Here is an 18,399-nt window from a genome sequence, read left to right as displayed (position 1 = left end):
CGTCTCAGAAGTATAATCCCATTTCTTTAAAACCCCTACAGTATGATTCTCACAGGGCCTGACAGGAGGTTGTGATACACACAATGCCTGTGTTTTGGGTCTAAGACCAGAACGTGTTGGCTGGCTCATACCTTCATCTTGGGGTCTCCCTGTTTAGCCAGTCTCGACAGCTCCAACCGTACATCATTGTTCTTGTACACCACCTTTAGGAGAAGAATGAGATTAAAGAACAGGGATGTCTTATTCTTCTTCACTGGTGCATACGCTGCGAATCCTCCCCCGAGATTTATTTTAATACTGTGGGTGTGTGGCAGAGCTACTACCGCTTGTTTGTTTTTTATTTATCTTCTACTTATCTAACTTTATGAAGGGCCTATGACGAACGAAGACGAAGGACATTATTTCATTCAAAGGTCCTGGTTTGAGTAAATATTGAATAACTTCCATTCGTCGCTGCCTGTTGCGCGACGGCGTCCACTCTTTCATCTCGTTTTCTCGCCCCCCTCTCTCTCGCTCTCTCCGTGACACAGTACGCTCTGTGACGGAGCTGCGCGAGGGGCCTTGTGTCGGGCATTTTGATGTGGAGGGCACACAGGCCCCGCTTCATCAACCCAGACCCCCTCCTGTGACCTGTGAGCGAGTGGGAAACGTCCCAGCGTTCCCTCTCAGCGCAGCGTTTTCCACCTTGTATCACGTTTTTCCTCTAAGTCGCATGCTTTTGAATTGTTGTTTTGGGAAAAATCAATTGTAGAACGCAGCTCCGTCTTATTGTGCGTGTGTATTTTTGGCGTCCAAATCAAATGCAAAATCGCTAGCGCCACGATGGGTCACGCGCGATTTAGCGCATACGTCTTCATTTGCTGGGGCAGATTATCATATCATGGTATTAAGTGTGTAAATGTGCGAGTGGAGTGTTCACTTTGACAGCGGCAGCCTCGTTTAAACACCATCAGTCTTAATGAAGCAACACAGAGCGCATTCACCGCTGATACAGATAGCTCTCTGTTTGGCTCATCATCTGTTGGCTTGTTGGCTTGTTTGTTTATGCCTCAGTGTGAATCTGCGTGAATGAAAGGAGGACTCAGACAGACAGGGTGTGTATATACTGGGTGTGAGGATGTATTTGGGAGTTTTGTTGTGTCATTTGCATGTTTGTTTGTTTGCTCTCCTCTATTTCTGTCCGCGTGTTTGAGCTTTTCCGCTTGTGTCTGCACCCCGAGAGCGTGCACGCGCATGCAGGTGCGTGCGTGCGCGCGTCAGCGCCTTTTTCGCCCGCGCGCCGTGAGTTTTTGTTGCGGCGCCGTGGCCCATTTCGAGCACAGCGGACGGATGGAGCGTCTCTGTGCCGTAGCTAATTAGCATGTTAGTGCTTAGCGCTGTATCTAGTCCCTCAACGACACTCATCACTGATTCTCTCTGATGCTGGGGAGGGTGTGTCTGTGTCTGGCTGGGGCTGTTTGTGTGGCTCCGCCAAATGGAAATACGTGTGTGTGTCTGTGTGTGTGCACTTTTTAAGATAACGTCCGAAAGGACTCAGACGTTCAGCATAAAGTTCATTAACCAGACTGAATATAAAATATCAGCATTTTAGCAACTATCGCCGATATTATGAAGACATGATCATGACTCAAACGACTTTCTCTGTAGGTTATAAAGGTTATTTTTCCCCATGCGTTTTGTGCAGCGTGCGTCCTGCTCCGTCTCACCTCTTTGAGGCAGCCCATGAAGTTATTGCTGACTGGAGAGCCGGGCAGGTCGGCGGTGCTGGGGCTCCCTCCCACGTAGAAGAAGTCGTCTGAGCCCAGCATGGTATAGTCCTCCTGGGTGTAGCCGGTGGTGGTCAGGATGCCGTCCACGGAGATGGTCACCTATACAACAAAGCACAGGGAAAGGACACGCTATATACTCACACCAAAGGCAGCGCTAAGCGCTAGCTAGGCGCTGACCAGCCAAATTAGCCCCCGTTACTCTGGTAATCAATGTGTATGCCGTCAGGTGGGGAAACGGCCTGATTAGTTTTGGGAATTGGCCAGTTGTGCTGCTGGGATGTTGATTTGGTGCGATTGGATTAGCGCTAACTGTGCGGTGTGAGTGAGTGTTGCTGGTCATCACTGGCGTTACAGACACGCTCTCGGCCTACTACACCACAGATCCCTACGCGCTGTGAATCAGGCTGCGATCGGCCTGTTGGCTCCAGTCGTACGGACTGGACTCGTCTAACTGAGCAGCGTCCGTGATGCCCCGAGCTTCTGACTCCCCACATCCCGTCTGCTGTGCTGCTGCTGCATTGCTTTGACTTTACATACATATCAGAGTCTGCACTGCAGTGTGCAAAAGGCTAGTCTTATCTTCTGTGTATGCCAATTAAGACGTACAGGAAAAGCCTTCCTTTGTTTCTCTGCCACAGACTCGCTCTCTCTCTGTCTTTACAGAAGAAAGGGGAATTTGAATTCTCCCTAACAACAGTTTCGTTTAAACTCAGCCTTAACAGACACTGGAGCTGCTGTTCTTATTATTAAACCTGTTCTCTGTATAATAGCCTGTTTTTTTTTACTTTCTTCGCTGGGACACAGCAAACCTTGTCAGACATAAGTTACAATTGGCCGTGTAACGGTGGGGAGCTCTTCTCTTTCACACTGCAGTAAGTCCTTGTTTATCATAGCTGAGCGAACCGGCCCGGCCGGCCAGGTGTTAGTAGTATCGACAGGCTTCATGCTGCACACTGTGTGTTAGTACTTGTTATTTTCCTTGTTAGTAGTTGTTAGTAGTCACACTGCTGGCAGTGTCAGGCCGAACTGTGCTGGGTTACTGAGGTTCGGGTTAATGACTGTTAGTAGCTGTGATGATGTCATGTTACTGTATTGTTAGGGTGAAGTGTGATGATGGTGTTAGTTTGTGGTCTGGGGGGGTTTGTTAGATCAGCGAGTCTGAATGACGTGACACACGGACGGACAAACACTTATTGATGTACATACACGCACAGGTGTTAGATGAAGTACGGCTCATTCCACGCACACACACACACCCACGCGCGCACGCACACACACACACACACACACACACACCCACGCTCACATAAATATATAAACATGCACCTGTTCCTCTCTCTGCATGCAACCACTGGAGAAGAGGACACAGCAGGTAAAAATCAACAACTGAGGGAATGATGGAGCAGTGACACCATGTAGAACATGCAGTGGCAGAGTGGAGGACAACAAATCAAAAGTAGAAGAAGAAGAAGAAAAAGAGGAGGAGGTGGAGGGGCGCTAGTCCTTTTCATAGACCAATCAGAGAGGGGTAGGATTTGAGTCACGCCATGCAGGAAGGGGAGGCTCGCCATTTGCGTGCAGGTCAGGGATGAGCCAATCAGTACACGCCTATGTATCAGTCACAGAGTGATGGGGTGAAAAAAACAGTAGAGGAAGGGAAGGCGGATTGAGGGGGCTGAAGAAAAAAAGTGGTTGGTAGGAGAGGGGCGGGGGCGTTTTAAGCGTAAAAGATTACCAACCGCATTTATCCATCTATTGGTTTAGTTTTGATGTCTATGGTTCAAAAGGAAATAGACACGGGGCAAACCCAAACTAAGAAACAATTAGAATGATATCTACCGAACAATGGAGTTTGTTTACCATAGCGTGTCCAATGCCTGAGTGCTTTGTAGGAGAGGGGGAGAAAGGAAAACAAAAAACTGTGAACAGAACAACTTCGGGAACAAAAAAAGGAAAGCTAGAAGGCCTCTGGTGAGATTAGTAGGTTGGTTGGAGTGGTTTCGCTAGGAGAAGGGCACAGGTTAGGTTAGTAGAATGACTCATTCCATGGATGGTGGTTAGTTTCACTAGCAGGTTAGTAACGTTAGTAGATAAGTTAGTAGTACAAACAAGCAAACGGTTGAGGCAGGGCACAGGTGAGTCACAAGCACCTGGGTGACCCTCCACGTCGTCTAGCTCCCTCTCTCTCTCTCTCTCACTCACTCGCACACTCACGTTCTCATTCTCGCTCGCCCTTGCTCACACACAATTGAAGAAGCACTCACCTAGAGCTGAGAGCAGTGCCGGTTGTGGTGGTTAACCCACTGTAAACTAAGACCCTTTCCTCCTACCACAGCATCACTGCAGTGGGACAACAGACCACTGACCAAACCTCCTACATTCACTAAAGTCCTCCTGCTGCCCACTGCCCCTGAAACATCTGCAGCAGTCGCCGTGGTTGACCTTGTCAATCAATGTCAACAGTTTAACACACAACTGGTATTAGGACTGTAAATAAAACATTCATTAGTAAATTAGCAGGTTCATAATTATGCTATAATTATGCTAATTATATTTCATTACATTTCTAATTTAGTCAGTCATGGAGAAAAAAGTATCAGTAATATAAACATGTATCATAATTTAATTTTAAGGTGTTTATTGCTATGAATTTATTTTCTATTTACTACTAATCATTCAAACAAGCAGGCTTGTGTCCATATGCAAATGGCCATCTTTGTACTTTTTTCTTCAAACCTAATTACATTAAACTCATTTGCTATCTCCTCCTTCCTTCTGCTCTCTCCTCCATCCCCCGTTGTCCGGTTACCTGTCTCAGGTTGCGGGTGACCTTGACGTCATGCCAGGCATTGTCGTTGAACTTGCCGTTGACGGGCTCCACCAGGGCCTCGAAGGCCCCGGAGCCGAGGTTGATGACGAGCGACACGGCACCGTTCTTCAGCGCCAGGTTGACGTAGTCGGCCGACTTGCCGGTGTGCAGCATCAGGCCGTTGCGCTGCAGCGTTTTGAAGGAAAGCGTTATTTCGTCACTGCTAGATTGGATGGGGTTGGGCGACAGGTCGTAGCAGAAGTACTCGGAGCCCTTGAAGGTGGCGACGTACTCCTCGCGAGCTGAGAGACAGCGAGAGAGACAGCGAGAGGCAGAGGAGGAGGAAGAGGCAAAACAAGTGAGGATGTAAAAACATCACATTCTTGTTGAACATTGTTATAATGATAGGTAGACTGTTGCTTCTTCCCACACTGATTCTTACAATATGCTCAAAGATGATAAAATAGTGGGTGTTCATCAGAGCCAGTGGAGTAAAACAAAGCTCAGCTGGGCCTGGTTAAATTTGATTTGAATGTGCACCACAGAACATATTGTTAAGGATGCTGAAAATGTTGTTATTGTCAAGCAAAGCCTCACCGATGCCAGCACTTGGAAGAAACACTTCCTTCCATACCTCTAATCGTACCGTGGAGTGGTGTGTAAACAAGCTTTGATCACTCATGTGGGTTGGAGATTAAACAGTGTGGATGCGAGAGAGACAGTCGTGAGTCTGTAGCATTCCAAACTCGTTATGAAACCTGCCATCCTCTCTTTTGAGAGAACAGCTGTGCTGGCAGTATGAAGTGATGTGGTCTTGTTTGACAACACGGCTCATTTCGGGATGTTTGTCAAATGCCAGGGTGTGTGTGTGCGCGCGGTGGAAGTGGAGGTTAGAAAGGTTCTATAGAAAGATGGCGGAGATGAAACTAATGATGAAGATGGAGGAGGGCGGCCTGGAAGCATGGAGGCAGCCAAAGCAGGCACAACTGATCAATTAAAATTCAAAATAACCGGCGGACAGCCAGCAGCAACTTACCTTGCTCTCCCTCACTGACCCCCAAGGACACCAGACCAAGGTTTCGCCATCTATCATCCTCACGCTCACGCTCTCTTATGTGCTCGTTCACTCCTACATACGCATGAGCACGCAGCCGTACACACAAGTCAGCGCAGGAGGAAAATATGCACACCTACACGCACATCTGCGCGCAAAAATCATCATAGTATTGTGCTGGCACACAGAAGCAGGGGCGACATTATCTGTCGTCTTCGCACCCCCCCCCCCCCCAAAGCATCACCCCTCCTCCGCATCCTCCTTCCTCCAGCGCTCTCCGCACATCCCTATATCTCTCACACCTCCTTTCAAGCTTCACGCCACCGTTTCTCTCCGCACATCTCGCTGGCCTCTTTTCCTCCGCTCTGCGGAGCCTCTGGCATAACCACCATCTTGTAGTTGATGATAATGAGGACAACAGAGGGGAATTTAACACACAGTAGGTCAGGCTGGAGCAAGACAGACACTTGAGGAAGGGTTGGTGGGTGGTGCTGGGGGGGTCCTGGCACGTAATGAATACTCGAGTGTAATAGGTTATTAAGGTGGTGAGAGGCAGAGAGGAGAGTGCTGAAATGGAATCGGCTGCACTTGACTGGATATGACACACGGAGCATAATGAGTTGGAAAAAGTGAGAATATATCACAATTCAAAGAGCAATTGTGGCAAATTGTCGTTCTTTGCCTCCTTTTGCATGAAAGAAATCCGAAGTGTGAATGCCAGTATATGAGTGAGAAGCGGCACGTTGTTTGCCAGCATGTGTGAGTTCCCCCTAGTGTGCGATTCCTTCCTTCCCAGCATGTTAATTAAGAGCTGTGTGTGTGTGTGTGCGCCCTTAAAAAAACATGTGCGACTCCATGCATATCTGCGTGTATGTGTGCTCGGCTCGGTCAAGTATATGCTTTTTATGTGTGCATGAAATGTGTGGGGGTGTGGGTGGGTGCTGGTCTCTGTAAATATTGGTGTATTGCTGTCAGAAAAGCTATTACCAACTCAGGGCCTGGGGCTAGTCTTTACGGAGAGGAGCGAGAGCGAGGAGGCGGAGGGAGACGTGTGGAAACGCACGCACACACACACACACACACACACACACACACACACACACACACACACACACACACACACACACACACACACAAAGGCGGAAAAGAACAGCCACGAATGCTAACACACTTAGACTAATGTACATGTAGATGAGGTGTCAGGATGAGAGGGGGGGGTGAAGGGGGGCAACTTATTCACAATGAGAACACACACAGTCATCCAGAAGCATTCTAGTGGTAATTTACTGTACAGAGGTGCCATTAGGTTTCAGCGTGTCGTTCCACTATTGTGTTGCTAATTTACAGACATGTCATTAGACCAGACAGGAGCACATAAAGCATCTCTGCATCGATCTGGAAGATCTGGCCCTGCAAACACTCACTCCCTGTCCTATTACATCACACACACACAAACAGGGCATATTCAATGGCGCTGTCGCCAAAGTGCGTCGTGCGCGCATTAACGTGGCTCATGGGCACATGGGCACACCTCGAACACAAAGGAGCTCACGCGCACACTCAAGTGGCTGGAGTGGATCTGCTGTAGCTCAGATTAATGGAGTGAGTCAGTATTAGCTCAGAGTAAACAGTGAGACAGACACTGACATACACACCACATGTCACACTTCATCCTGTGGAGAGCACTGTCGATCAAAGCGAGTGAGCAGAAGGATGCGGGGAGACAGCGGAAGAGGGGGAGCGACTCAAACACAACAAGGAATGTAAATCTCTGACAGACGATGCAGTTTATTGCAATCACTTGTAATTAACGAACTGTTCAACCAAGGGTTTCTGGTAGTTTGGTCGACGATGACTGTGAATGTTCCTTCTTGCTTAACACCCCCCCCCCCGATTTTAATGACACCACCTGATTAAAGTTAACATGAAAGGAGAAGCGAGGAAACCTCTCGAGTTGAAACATTTCGTCTCTTTTGAAGATTTTTAATCACAAGTTTCTTACCTTTTATAAAAGTCTCATTACATGTTTTCCTGTAATTACGTTACATGTTTGTGTGTCGTGAGCAAGGTCTGACAGCTGTGTTACAATAATTAGTTGAGATGATTTGCTTTGACAAATATTCAATTAAAAAGCCATTTCTGTCCAAAATATTTTGAGTAAATTCAACAAAGAAAGATATGTCGAATGGCATTTTAGGGAAATTGAGATGGGTGCCATTTTATTACATTTTAAATAAACTGATCAGTGACTGTAAATCATTAGTTTATTCAATTCATCCTTAAAAAAGAATCTCAACAGATGAAATAAAACTACTAAAGCAAAGAGCAGAAAAAAAAGGAAGACTGGAAATAAAATGGGAGGCAGGAGATTGTGACAGACAGGACGTGTGCACGTACGAAAATGTAAAGCTGGAGAATGATTGGCATTAGGCGGCTAATAAATAAAGCGGTCTGTGGGCAGGCAGAAGGGAGAGACCGAGTAAATAACTGATCTGATGGTTGCTACTGCTGGGACCAGCTGCAACTGCTCTGTTCCTCCAGCGATCAAATATACATCACGTCGATTTCTGTGTGTGTTCGCGTGCGCGCGCCGAGAGTCTTTCATATTGCTTTGTCTCTTCTCGTGGGTCTCCTTTTCAATATTTCACACACTAATTTGTCATTTCCATGGCAACCCCGTGTTACGGGGGGGGGGGTACGGTGCATGTGCGTTTTCAGGGAGAGAGGCAGACAGGAAGCGAGATGGCAAAAGAAAGGGGGAGAGGAAGAAGAAGAGTGATTGAGTGAACAGTACATTATCATGGACAGCTGTACTGAATCAAAATGGCGGATGGAGGCTGGGAGCACATCAGGGGAGCCTACTTCATACAGCACCTGATAGAGGGAGCGTGGTGGAAGAGACGCGGGATATAGAAACGGGGAAAGATACACAGGGATAAGCTGAAAGAGGGAAGAATGAAAAAAGGGGGCGATGGGGAGAGGTGCTGAGATGGGGAGCGCAAAATGGAAGGGAAGAGAGGGAGCGGTGGAGGGATGGAAGCGGAGACAAGGGAAGGGAGTGGCAGAGAGCGAGGGATGGATGCTGGAGAGAATAAAGCAGGGAAAAATGCTGGTGTATCTAAATCCTAGTGTAGCAAGCCTCAATCATGGCAGCCCTGTCATTCTAGAGATAGCATACTGCAATTCCCCTGCACCTCGGTTTTAGCCCACCATGCAGTTTTGCTATCAGCTCCTCTCAGACTGTGCACACACACACAGACACATGCACGCACGCAGCATAAACTCAAACATCTTGCATGAAGGCACCCCTGCTTAATAACAGACAGGTGGATTAACTGCACTCGTACCGTATACAGATAGGTGACCGGTGTGGGAAATGCATGCAAATGCATGCTAACGTATGCATAGTCTCTATATTAAGTTAAACAGTAAAAAAGCCGAGTGCTCTAAATGCTGGGAATGCCGTTTCCATCTGGGCTCAGCGAAATGCAGCATCCGACTCTGAACCGGTTGGCCTACCACACTGCAGCCAAGGGAGCAATAGGATATTTCCGTCAGGACTCGAGTGACAGATCGCTTGTCTGCAGCGTTGAGCTCTTTTTCCATTTTGTTTTTTGTTGTTGTTAAATTGTCGGCGTTCGCTTCCACAAGATTGATGAGACGGTTTGAAATATAGAGCACCCGCTCCGACCACACTGTTTAAACCATTAATGGCCCGGTTGATTGACAGAAAATTAAGCGCGAGACTACATTAACAAAGGCGCCTGTGAAGTTAAAACTATTTTAAATAAATCTCTGCAATTTCTATGAGACACAAGCAGAACAAATCCAGATAATATCACTTTGTTAAATCTTTTGAATGTCATTTAAGGAAAAAGCTGTCAATGGCACTCTCCCATCTATTATGTCCAATCTTTTGTCCCTTTTTTGGTTCTTTTATCTGTGCTCATCACTCTCTCTGTCTGTCTGTGGCTCGCATGTGGCCTTCTCTCTGGTACCCAGGGAAACCAGCTTGTTTCCATGACAATGTCTGCAGGCGGAACGCTGTATTTGTCTTAAGCCGGATAAAATCACAACTAGTCTCATTCTCACCCGGGTGCATACATCATTCATGGCACATGTACACCAGTGACACAATGGAACGGTCTTCCAGCAGTCAACAAATACCAACCGCACTAAGCGTGATGGGGTTTTAAAGAATACTGGATATTTTGGTTGCTGTAGTTACGCCAGACAAGTAGCACAAATAACTGTGGACGTGTACCGTATCCTGTGGGTGTGAATTTGTGCGCGCCTGTTCCGGTGCTTGTTCTAGTTTTGGCACACGGCAAAGAAATGAACCTCATACGCCAGATGGGTTCTGGTGTGAGCTGCCAATTGGGCCACTACCCTCAGCACCCACCCAGACACAATGGAAATAGCTGGAACAGGTAGGAGACAATTGGAGCAGGAAGGAGCCCGTTCTAAGAGGAGGTGGCGTGTGTGTGTGTGTGTGTGTGTGTGTGTGTGTGTGTGTGTGTGTGTGTGTGTGTGTGTGTGTGTGTGTGTGTGTGTGTGTGTGTGTGTGTGTGTGTGTGTGTGTGATGAGGCATCTGCATCACTGATGAATACCATGCTGGCTGATGCGAGACTGTGTCAAGTCGGGGAGCCCAAGGAGAGATGCAGTGCTCCCGCTGAGCAGCGCTGCAGTCTTATCTGCCTTCTCATCTCCCTCTGCGTCTCCGACCTTCTCTTTCCACCTCTCTTTTCCTACTTTCTGAATGCACTCCTATCTTTCCTCCTCATCACTTTTCTGCACTTTTCGCCCCCCCCCCTCGCCCGTAGCCAGTCTCCACTCGATCTTACCCTTCATCCTCCGCAAATGGGGAGTCCGCCTGATGTCTCTATTTTTGCCGGGCGCGTTGTCTTCATGCGTTTCCTATAAACGGTTGTTAACAGCGATGGGAATTACGTACAATTACCCGCAAATGTATATGTTTATCAAAGGGGGTGAACTGGTAACAGTGCATCTCCCTGACAATGTGGGCATGGATCCCTATTTGTGGTGCTGAGACTTTCATTACAAGAACTGCATGGGTGTTAAGCATTAATGAGTGTTGTAGTACAGTACAGTAATGGGTGTTAGTGGCGGAGAGGAGAGGCAGAATTAGTCCCATTAGTGTTGAGGCTATGTCTATGGAAATTGTCCATTTTGCAATAAAACTTTGTTGCAATTGCTTTATCGCCGCTCTTGGCCAGAGGGGCCCCGACTTCAACTTCACTTTAACAGTTTTTGTGCTTCACAGTGCAAGATGTGGCCACGAGGAGCCAAATTCACGCCAGTCACTCCGGCAGGCGGCCAATCGCTGCACGCGTGCCTCTTAGCGCCGAGCGGCTCGCTCTCATCTCCACTTGGGTGCTGCTCTCTTGTCGGCCGCGCTAAATTATGTAAGCGTTACAGCCACAGCAGATAATACATGCATGCAAAAACGTTTGAAGGAGAAATAGGTGATGACATTTTTATAATTAACCACTATGCATATGTTTAAACTGCCCAAGTACATAAAATGTGGGAATTTCTTACACAGCAGAATGAACATAAAAATCCCACATGATGAGTAAGAAGGAGGAGCCGTGCTGCACTTTGCTGGTGCCGACCGGTTCCGCTGGTCTCCCGGACCCACATATGGTGGAGCTCGCATGTTCAGGAGGGCGCTCGCGAGGCGGGGCGGCGTGACACGAGCCAAGGAGACAATGTGAGGAGGACTAAAGGGTGTGACGGAAAACATGCCCAAGCGACGCCAGCGTCCGTCTGCGCTCCTGCCGTACGACAACGTGTGAGAATGGGGCGCTTTGATTGCCGACGCTTTATGAGTCACAAGTGGTGACTCACGATCCACCTCCCCTGAACGCACGCAGACAAACACACCTCGCTCCCTCTCCTGCCTTCATCCACTGACCGTGAAGAATGTGTGCAGGCAGCCTTACTCATGCATATTTACACTGAGCACACACACTCGCTCACCTACTCAGCGGGCGCTCTCTAAAGGTTATTGTGCGCGTGTGTGTGTGTGTGTGTGTGCGTTTTAAAGGTCACTCCGAGCTCGGCCGACCGCTCGTCCGCGCCGATCGGCGGATTGATAACGAGAGCGCAGCCGCTGCTACCTGGGCAGCCCGTCTCGTAGCCAATAGTGGGAAAATGAAAGGAATAACGTAAACAAGCGTAGCTGGCAATTATGTCCAAGAGCCACTTCACGGCCCCTCTCAGCCCATTCACCCGGACCCCTGCGTGCTCCATTCTTGGCCAGACAGAATGAAGAGAAAGGGTAAAATCTGCTACTTGGATTTAAGCACATTTTCCATTCAGATTATCGCTGCTCAATAACCCCCCACCCTCCCCAGAAAAGGAACAGAAATCCATTTCCCCCTCTTCCTTTGGCTGCTCGATACTTATGAAAATCCAATTTGGCTCCCTCTTTTCTTTCTCCCCTCCACTATTCACGTATCTTCACCCACTCGGCGTGATTAGCGATCTGTGGGTAGCGTTTCCAGAGAGAACGATGGCTGTGTTTTATGGCGGGGGGGAAAGGTCCGGGGCTCCCCATCAGGGCTGGCGTCCACTGGAGAATGACTGGGCAGGGAGGGCAGACAGGAGCACCGCTGTCCCTTTGCAGATACAGGCAGTCGCTCTACATCACAAGCCAGAAGACGACTCACTTTATCTCTCCCTTGCTTCCTCTTTCCCCGCTCCCTCTATCATTCATTCCTTTAGCTCTGCTCTTACAGCCACAGTCTCTTTTTCTCAATTTCTCCGCCACACGTACACACAGGCAGACACACATGCTATATATCTTTCTAAGACACCCTTCCCCACACCCAATCCGCCCCCTCAAAGAAACTCATTTCAGCTTTGCGGCTCCTCAAAAAGCCTCTTTACGCTGAGCTAACCTAAGCTAGGATTCATCTGCACCATTTGACAGCCTTTACATCTCAGTATGCAGAGCAAACACACACACACACACACACACACAGAGCTTTTTTTTACATGTACAGTTTCTGAAAGACACTTCAAAGGTTTTGGAAGAATTAAATGAAATAAAAAAAAAGCATCCACAGCTTCCATTCCCACCTATCACAATCCAAACATCCGCAATAGCGAGGGCATTCACTGTACACAAATACACAAAGTACATTGTGTAATAATGCTGGAAACATATGTTAATGCATGTTGGTTCTTAAGTAGGTGATTTAAAATGCTGAGCCTCACGTCAGATGAAGCAATTAAATTCATGCTGCCACCTGGATGATTAATGGCAGACATTTTGAAGCAGAAACTTCAGCACTAGGAGCTCGCTCGGCAATCCAAACACGACAATAGACGCAGATCAGCTCGTCCCGGCCGGGCCTGTCTTCATGTGGGCCAATCAGTGTAGTCATCAGCGTCATGCAGAGCCGGCCGATCGAGCGGCACCTACCTTCAGATTTTCAAAAGCGCCGCACGCCGGAGCGCCAATCATTCACGCGCATGCAAGGGCGCACGCTGAAGTATGGGAACGCTCACACACACACACACACACACACACACACACACACACACACACACACACACACACACACCTGCGCCGACAGCTTACCTTCCGAAAACGAAACACTCCAATTTAACGGCAACCGCAAAAAAAGGGAACTTAAAGCAGAGGAGCTCTAAAGGTCTGCGTTACCACACACACAAGAGCCTGTCAAAGCATTCAACTTCAGAACCATCCAACAGCCCATTAGCCATAGAATAGAAATCTGAGGGTACCTCTGAGCTTTCCTAAATTCACAGAGGGTGGTGTCCAAGACAGTGAGAAAGAGGGCAGTAAAGGGAAGAGAGAAAGAGGAGGGGGCAAGAAGACAGAGGTGGGAATATGAGTTTTGTTTATCACTGAACAATTTTCAAAAGGCAGCTGCTTTTGGGCTGTGTTAAAAACACTAAACAACTTGGGGGTTAAAGTATAACAGTACTGCTTTCATACACTGCAGGAACATCTGTTCAGGATCACATGTGCTTTGCCAAAATACGAGCGTGAGCCCATGTGACGACCACAACGACAGAACAGTTCATGCTGGAAGCCGATGAGAGGCCATGGATGAGCCTGAACGAGTGTTCCCGTGGAAACGGCCGCAGCCGCCGACTCGAACTGATGTCAAAGCAAAACATGCACATGTGTAAATACATGTACATTGCACAGACACACACTCCAACACACCCATCTCCTCGATGTACGTCTTACATACAGATGAGAGAAAATGAAATGAGGTGGAAGAGTAAAGACCGAGTCAAACCATCCATGGAGTCAGTTGGTCAGCCCGCCCATAGATCCATTTCCATGAGCTGGAGGGATACACAGCCAAGCGCCATCAAGCCACAGCCAGCTACACCCTCCCATTAAAGCGCCCACATCCGCAGCCATTACTATAACAAATATAGATCTCAGCAAAGTTGCTCTCAGGCTCATTACTCGCTTCAAAAATCAAACTGAGGATGATCTTTAAAGCAGGTAATTGTTTCATGCTAAATACCTTTTAGAAATTTTGATCAGTATTAAAGCTTTTGATCAGACCCAATGGGACAGTTTCAAAATAAAGGAAATCCCAATTGCAGAAACAAAACTGACCTTACTTTAGTGCCTAGAGAGACAACTTCCTCCCGCGCCAGGTGGTGACAAAGTGTGGGAGGGATATGGGGAGTTGTGAGTGTGGGGGTGAGGAGATAAGGGATGATGGCATAGCAGAGGACAACAGGAAGTGAGGTACTGTAAGAGGAGCCCATACCTTGGTCGCCAATCATCAGGTGTGCCAGACCTTAAAGGAAGACAAGAGCACAGTCAGCACAGCAAAGGATCATGGGGTGTGAAGTTATGTGTGCGTGAGCATATAGTACAGAATGTGTGTGTTGTGGGAGAGGAGGTCGTCAGTGACATGCTGGTCAAATCTAAAGCTCTCTCTGTGAAAGTGTGAGTCAGCTAAATTATACCAAATGTCTAAAGGAGCTTTGAAAACACTTACTCATCCTGGGCGGCCGCCGCATGCACAAACAGGTATGCACACAAAACTAGGTCGAATACAACACCGCACCCGTGTGCGTCTAGGTCACTACGTGATGTCGTACTTACCGCATGTCAGCAACCAATCCCCACATACCCACACAGACCCACATATAGTTACGCTGGCTACCTTGTGCTGCATTTGCACAGCGAAAGGTGTAATGAGAACAAAGCAGAGGGCAAGGCTGGGGGGGGGGGGGGGGGGTCAAAGGGCCAGAAGATAATGAAACGTGGGCCTAAGAATAAAAAAGAACACGTAAAAGGGGGAATCTGATAAATGATCAAGGGGTGAGAAGGAAAGCGGATAGTAAGACGTGTGTGAGGAAGAGGAGGAGAAGCTGGACAGACTGACTGATAGGCAGGTAGCTACAGAGAGATAGAGGTGCGACCTACCTGGGGTGTAGCTGTGCTCTGGAAAGGTGCCGCAGCCGGGCGAGGGGAGAGAGAGACAGACATTCATTAACATGCATGCTCAGCCTTCGGGTTACCATGGCTACTTACTGTACATGCACACCCGTCCAGCGCTACTGTGGTAACACACATGCAAAGTCCACGCAAATGTCACAATGGGTACCATGCTGCACCGGTAGCCATAACGCAGGCTGGTCTACGTCTGTCCGTTACAAACCGGGGCTACGCGTGTACAACTAAACGCACACTGAGTGCACACATACCCATCCACGCTTGTAGATACAGAGGGTGGAGGGAGGGGGTGTGGGTGCCATGATACAGTCCTACCTGCATGTTTGGATTCAAGACCGTTTACCCCAGAACTTACCTTTCAGCTGCGTCCTCTCCCCAGAGCCCCTGACAGATAGCATGCAACACACACTCACACACACGCGCGCGCACACACGCACACACACGCACACACACGCACACACCTCTCCCCCAGTCGCTCTGACATTCATACGTACAAACACTAACATCAACTATGGTTGTAATAATGATGTGAAATAGTAGCGTAAACATGTAGGGATGAATTAGCAATGCAGGAAGACAAGAGGCATGCATGGTTCGATACTGACACTGTGTGTGTGTGTGTGTGTGTGTGTGTGTGTGTGTGTGTGTGTGTGTGTGTGTGTGTGTGTGTGTGTGTGTGTGTGTGTGTGTGTGTGTGTGTGCGTGTATGTGCGCGTGTGTGTGTGCGCGCTCGCTCATCTGAGTGTTTCCTTTCTTCTGCCCTTGTGCTGCTAGCATGGCAGAAACAGGTGGAGCCATTAGCATGCTAACAGCATTTTGCCCTCAAGGACAATGCAAGCCAGGCCAGGCCTAACAAGCCAGGTTCACTCAGCCTTCACTGGAGGGCGGCGCGGCTCAGGCAGTAATTACATTTATGCAGAGGCTCTCTTCATTTACTTTGGTTATGTTTTATATCCCAGATGGCTTGTCTCCTTCTAAAATTGATATATTGATGTGCTTTGAAACAAAAACCTCACACTTCCTTGAAAAACGGAATCGAATATACCGTCTTCCGGAGAAAGACAGCTCTTGTATATTACATTACACTGAAATGTTTGTAAAGTTGTCAGAAATCAGCAAAAGTATGAGTGTGAATAAAAGCTGATTTTTAGGGAGCCTTGAAGACATTGTGTGATCGTAACTGTGCACTGCCACAGCCAAACTGCTCATCTCTGGCTTCAAACACCATCCTAAGGATCATTATATCCTCTAGCAAAGCATATTCATTCTGCATTAAAGATTCATAAGATACATTTTTTTAATTTTCAGAGGGTTATAATTTTATCTCAAAGCTTTATTGTGCCGCTTCAGTGAGGTCCACCGGTTCAGAATAACAATATTTTCAAGGTACAATTCCGGCAATAACTTTGATATCCAGCTCTGCCGAACTCGTACTAAACAATCAACAGCGTGGACTTTTGCAACTCGCAAATAATTAGAGTTTTCAAAGAGATAAGCAATAGTTTCCAACATTTTTCAACAACTGTGTGGCTGATTTGTTTGTTCTTTAAACAGGGATTCTGTCCTGAGCGGTTTCCATCCACCTCATGTCTCAGATGAAACCCCTGAATCTCCTCTCTAGCGCACAGTGCCCTCAAAAAGAGATTTCTTTTAAACTGAGTTGCCATGAGTTATTATGCTGTGGTCTTAGACACCCCACTGAGCTGGCTACTTGTCAGACTGAAATGAACAGTACATTGGGCTAGATTAAAAAAACATTTATACTACGAGAATCCAGTGTCTCATCTTCTCTGTGTCTCTGCTATTTTTAGAAATAGAGTAACATGAACTAAAGGTCTAAGGGAAGAATCAAGAATTGGAACATTTTCTTCAGGTGCTGTTGCACCATATTGTTCATTACTTATGTTTTTATTAACCAGTCCCGCTTGCTTTTTGCTTATTTCAGTCAAAGAGCGGCGGGTTCACAGGAAAAGCTCCATCCTGTGAATCACTTTTTCGAAACCGACATTCATGAATCACAGTAATAAGTGAGTATATGCGAAATAACGCAAAGTAACCTTTTAAAACCAGTCATTAAGCGCCTCTCGCTTTCCACCACCATCATCCTCTAAAGCCTGCAGCACATTCACATTTCTGAAATGTGAGAAAGCAATAAGAGAATGATGAAACAACTCACTGATACCAACACTCAAAAAGCAATCTTTGTTTTTTCCATTTCATAATCACAGCAACTCCCCACTGTATTTTATCTAAAGCTATATTTTATTCATTATAATACAGTACCTCTCACTCCATGTATCCATCCAGCTACGGCTCCTTCACACACTGCTACTCCCAACATGCACAAATGAACTGTGTGTCCATCTCATGGAATATAAATCAGCTTCTTAAAAGCTGTATGAGCAGGTTCTTGTTGAGTGACAAAGTGCTGGTCTGGAGCAGGTTTTGTACCTGGTGAAAGGCTTTATGTAAAATGTCTGCACCTTCCATTTAGCCTGTAGCGCCACAGTGCTGTTAGCAACCGCGGTGGTGTGACTAATGATGGCGGTGCTGCAGTTTGCACACTGTGTGCATGTGTTGCTCCATGTGCTTGTGTTACATGGGTTCGTGCAGGTGTGTGTGCGTGCGTCTCCTGCTGCGCTCTAACCAGCAGCAAAACAGCCGACTGGATTAGACTGGCTCGGATCACGCGTAATTCTCCGAGTATCACAGGCGTTCAGCGGAGCACTGATCATCCACTGAACGTACGGCGCTAAGTCTCCACATCGCAGCTGCACCCACGGAAATAATTAGTTGTTTTTATAATTAATCAATCTGCTAATGATTTTGATTTACAGAACTCAGGTAATAGTTGAAAGTAAAATGCCAATGGAATACAATAAGTGAACATCTCAAGTAATTTCTTATTTCACAAATAGCTCAAATGTGAGGCAGCAACATATTATTTTCATAATACCTGCAGCTACAGGTTTCATTTTCTCTTAAAAAAATGTCGGAAAAATTCCTTTTAGGATTTTCCACCGTCCAAGGTGATGGAGGAGCTCATTGAGTGCTTGCTGTCGCGTAACTAGTAATTTAATTTAGGACCGTTCTCAACATATCATTGTAGGTGTGAGGCAAATAACAAATCAGACCACCTCCACCTGAAAATCCCCGACGCCTTTAAACCCGTCATATGTGGACACACGCTGCCTGCAGTCGCTGGGAGGTGAGGAATGGGGGGGGGGAGGTGAACAGCGCGGATGGAGAACAAGTCCTAGCATGAGGTCTGCCTATTAG

The 18,399-nt window shown here is 47.3% G+C and overlaps 1 protein-coding gene and 1 long non-coding RNA gene across 21 annotated transcripts in view; one reads left to right on the top strand and one right to left on the bottom strand.

Moving 5' to 3' along the window:
- The window catches only part of LOC114845460 (uncharacterized), a 47,390-nt gene extending 34,689 nt beyond the window's left edge, over positions 1-12,701 (top strand). Inside the window, exons 4-5 of one of the 2 annotated variants that reach the window (XR_008693287.1) lie at positions 10,918-11,059; positions 11,200-12,701. This is a non-coding gene — a long non-coding RNA (uncharacterized LOC114845460). Of the gene's footprint in view, positions 1-1,684; positions 1,824-10,917; positions 11,060-11,199 lie in introns of those variants that run through there. The other variant, XR_003783891.3, reaches the window with a different exon arrangement.
- Positions 1-18,399, bottom strand: part of nrxn1a (neurexin 1a) — a 57,457-nt gene that overhangs the window by 23,964 nt on the left and 15,094 nt on the right. For 9 of the 19 annotated variants that reach the window (XM_055504610.1, XM_055504616.1, XM_055504608.1 and 6 more), the window contains exons 3-8: positions 15,091-15,108; positions 14,426-14,455; positions 4,579-4,880; positions 3,630-3,653; positions 1,707-1,868; positions 132-203 (exon numbers count right to left, since the gene is read on the bottom strand). In XM_055504610.1, the coding sequence (XP_055360585.1) occupies positions 132-203; positions 1,707-1,868; positions 3,630-3,653; positions 4,579-4,880; positions 14,426-14,455; positions 15,091-15,108 (608 nt within the window). The remainder of the gene's footprint in view (positions 1-131; positions 204-1,706; positions 1,869-3,629; positions 3,654-4,578; positions 4,881-14,425; positions 14,456-15,090; positions 15,109-18,399) is intronic. The other 10 variants (XM_055504612.1, XM_029133479.3, XM_029133474.3 and 7 more) reach the window with 5 other exon arrangements.

The sequence above is a fragment of the Betta splendens genome, chromosome 19 (assembly GCF_900634795.4).
Source record: "Betta splendens chromosome 19, fBetSpl5.4, whole genome shotgun sequence".
Taxonomy (NCBI): Eukaryota; Metazoa; Chordata; class Actinopteri; order Anabantiformes; family Osphronemidae; genus Betta; species Betta splendens.
This window is presented reverse-complemented; position numbering and strand designations above follow the sequence as displayed.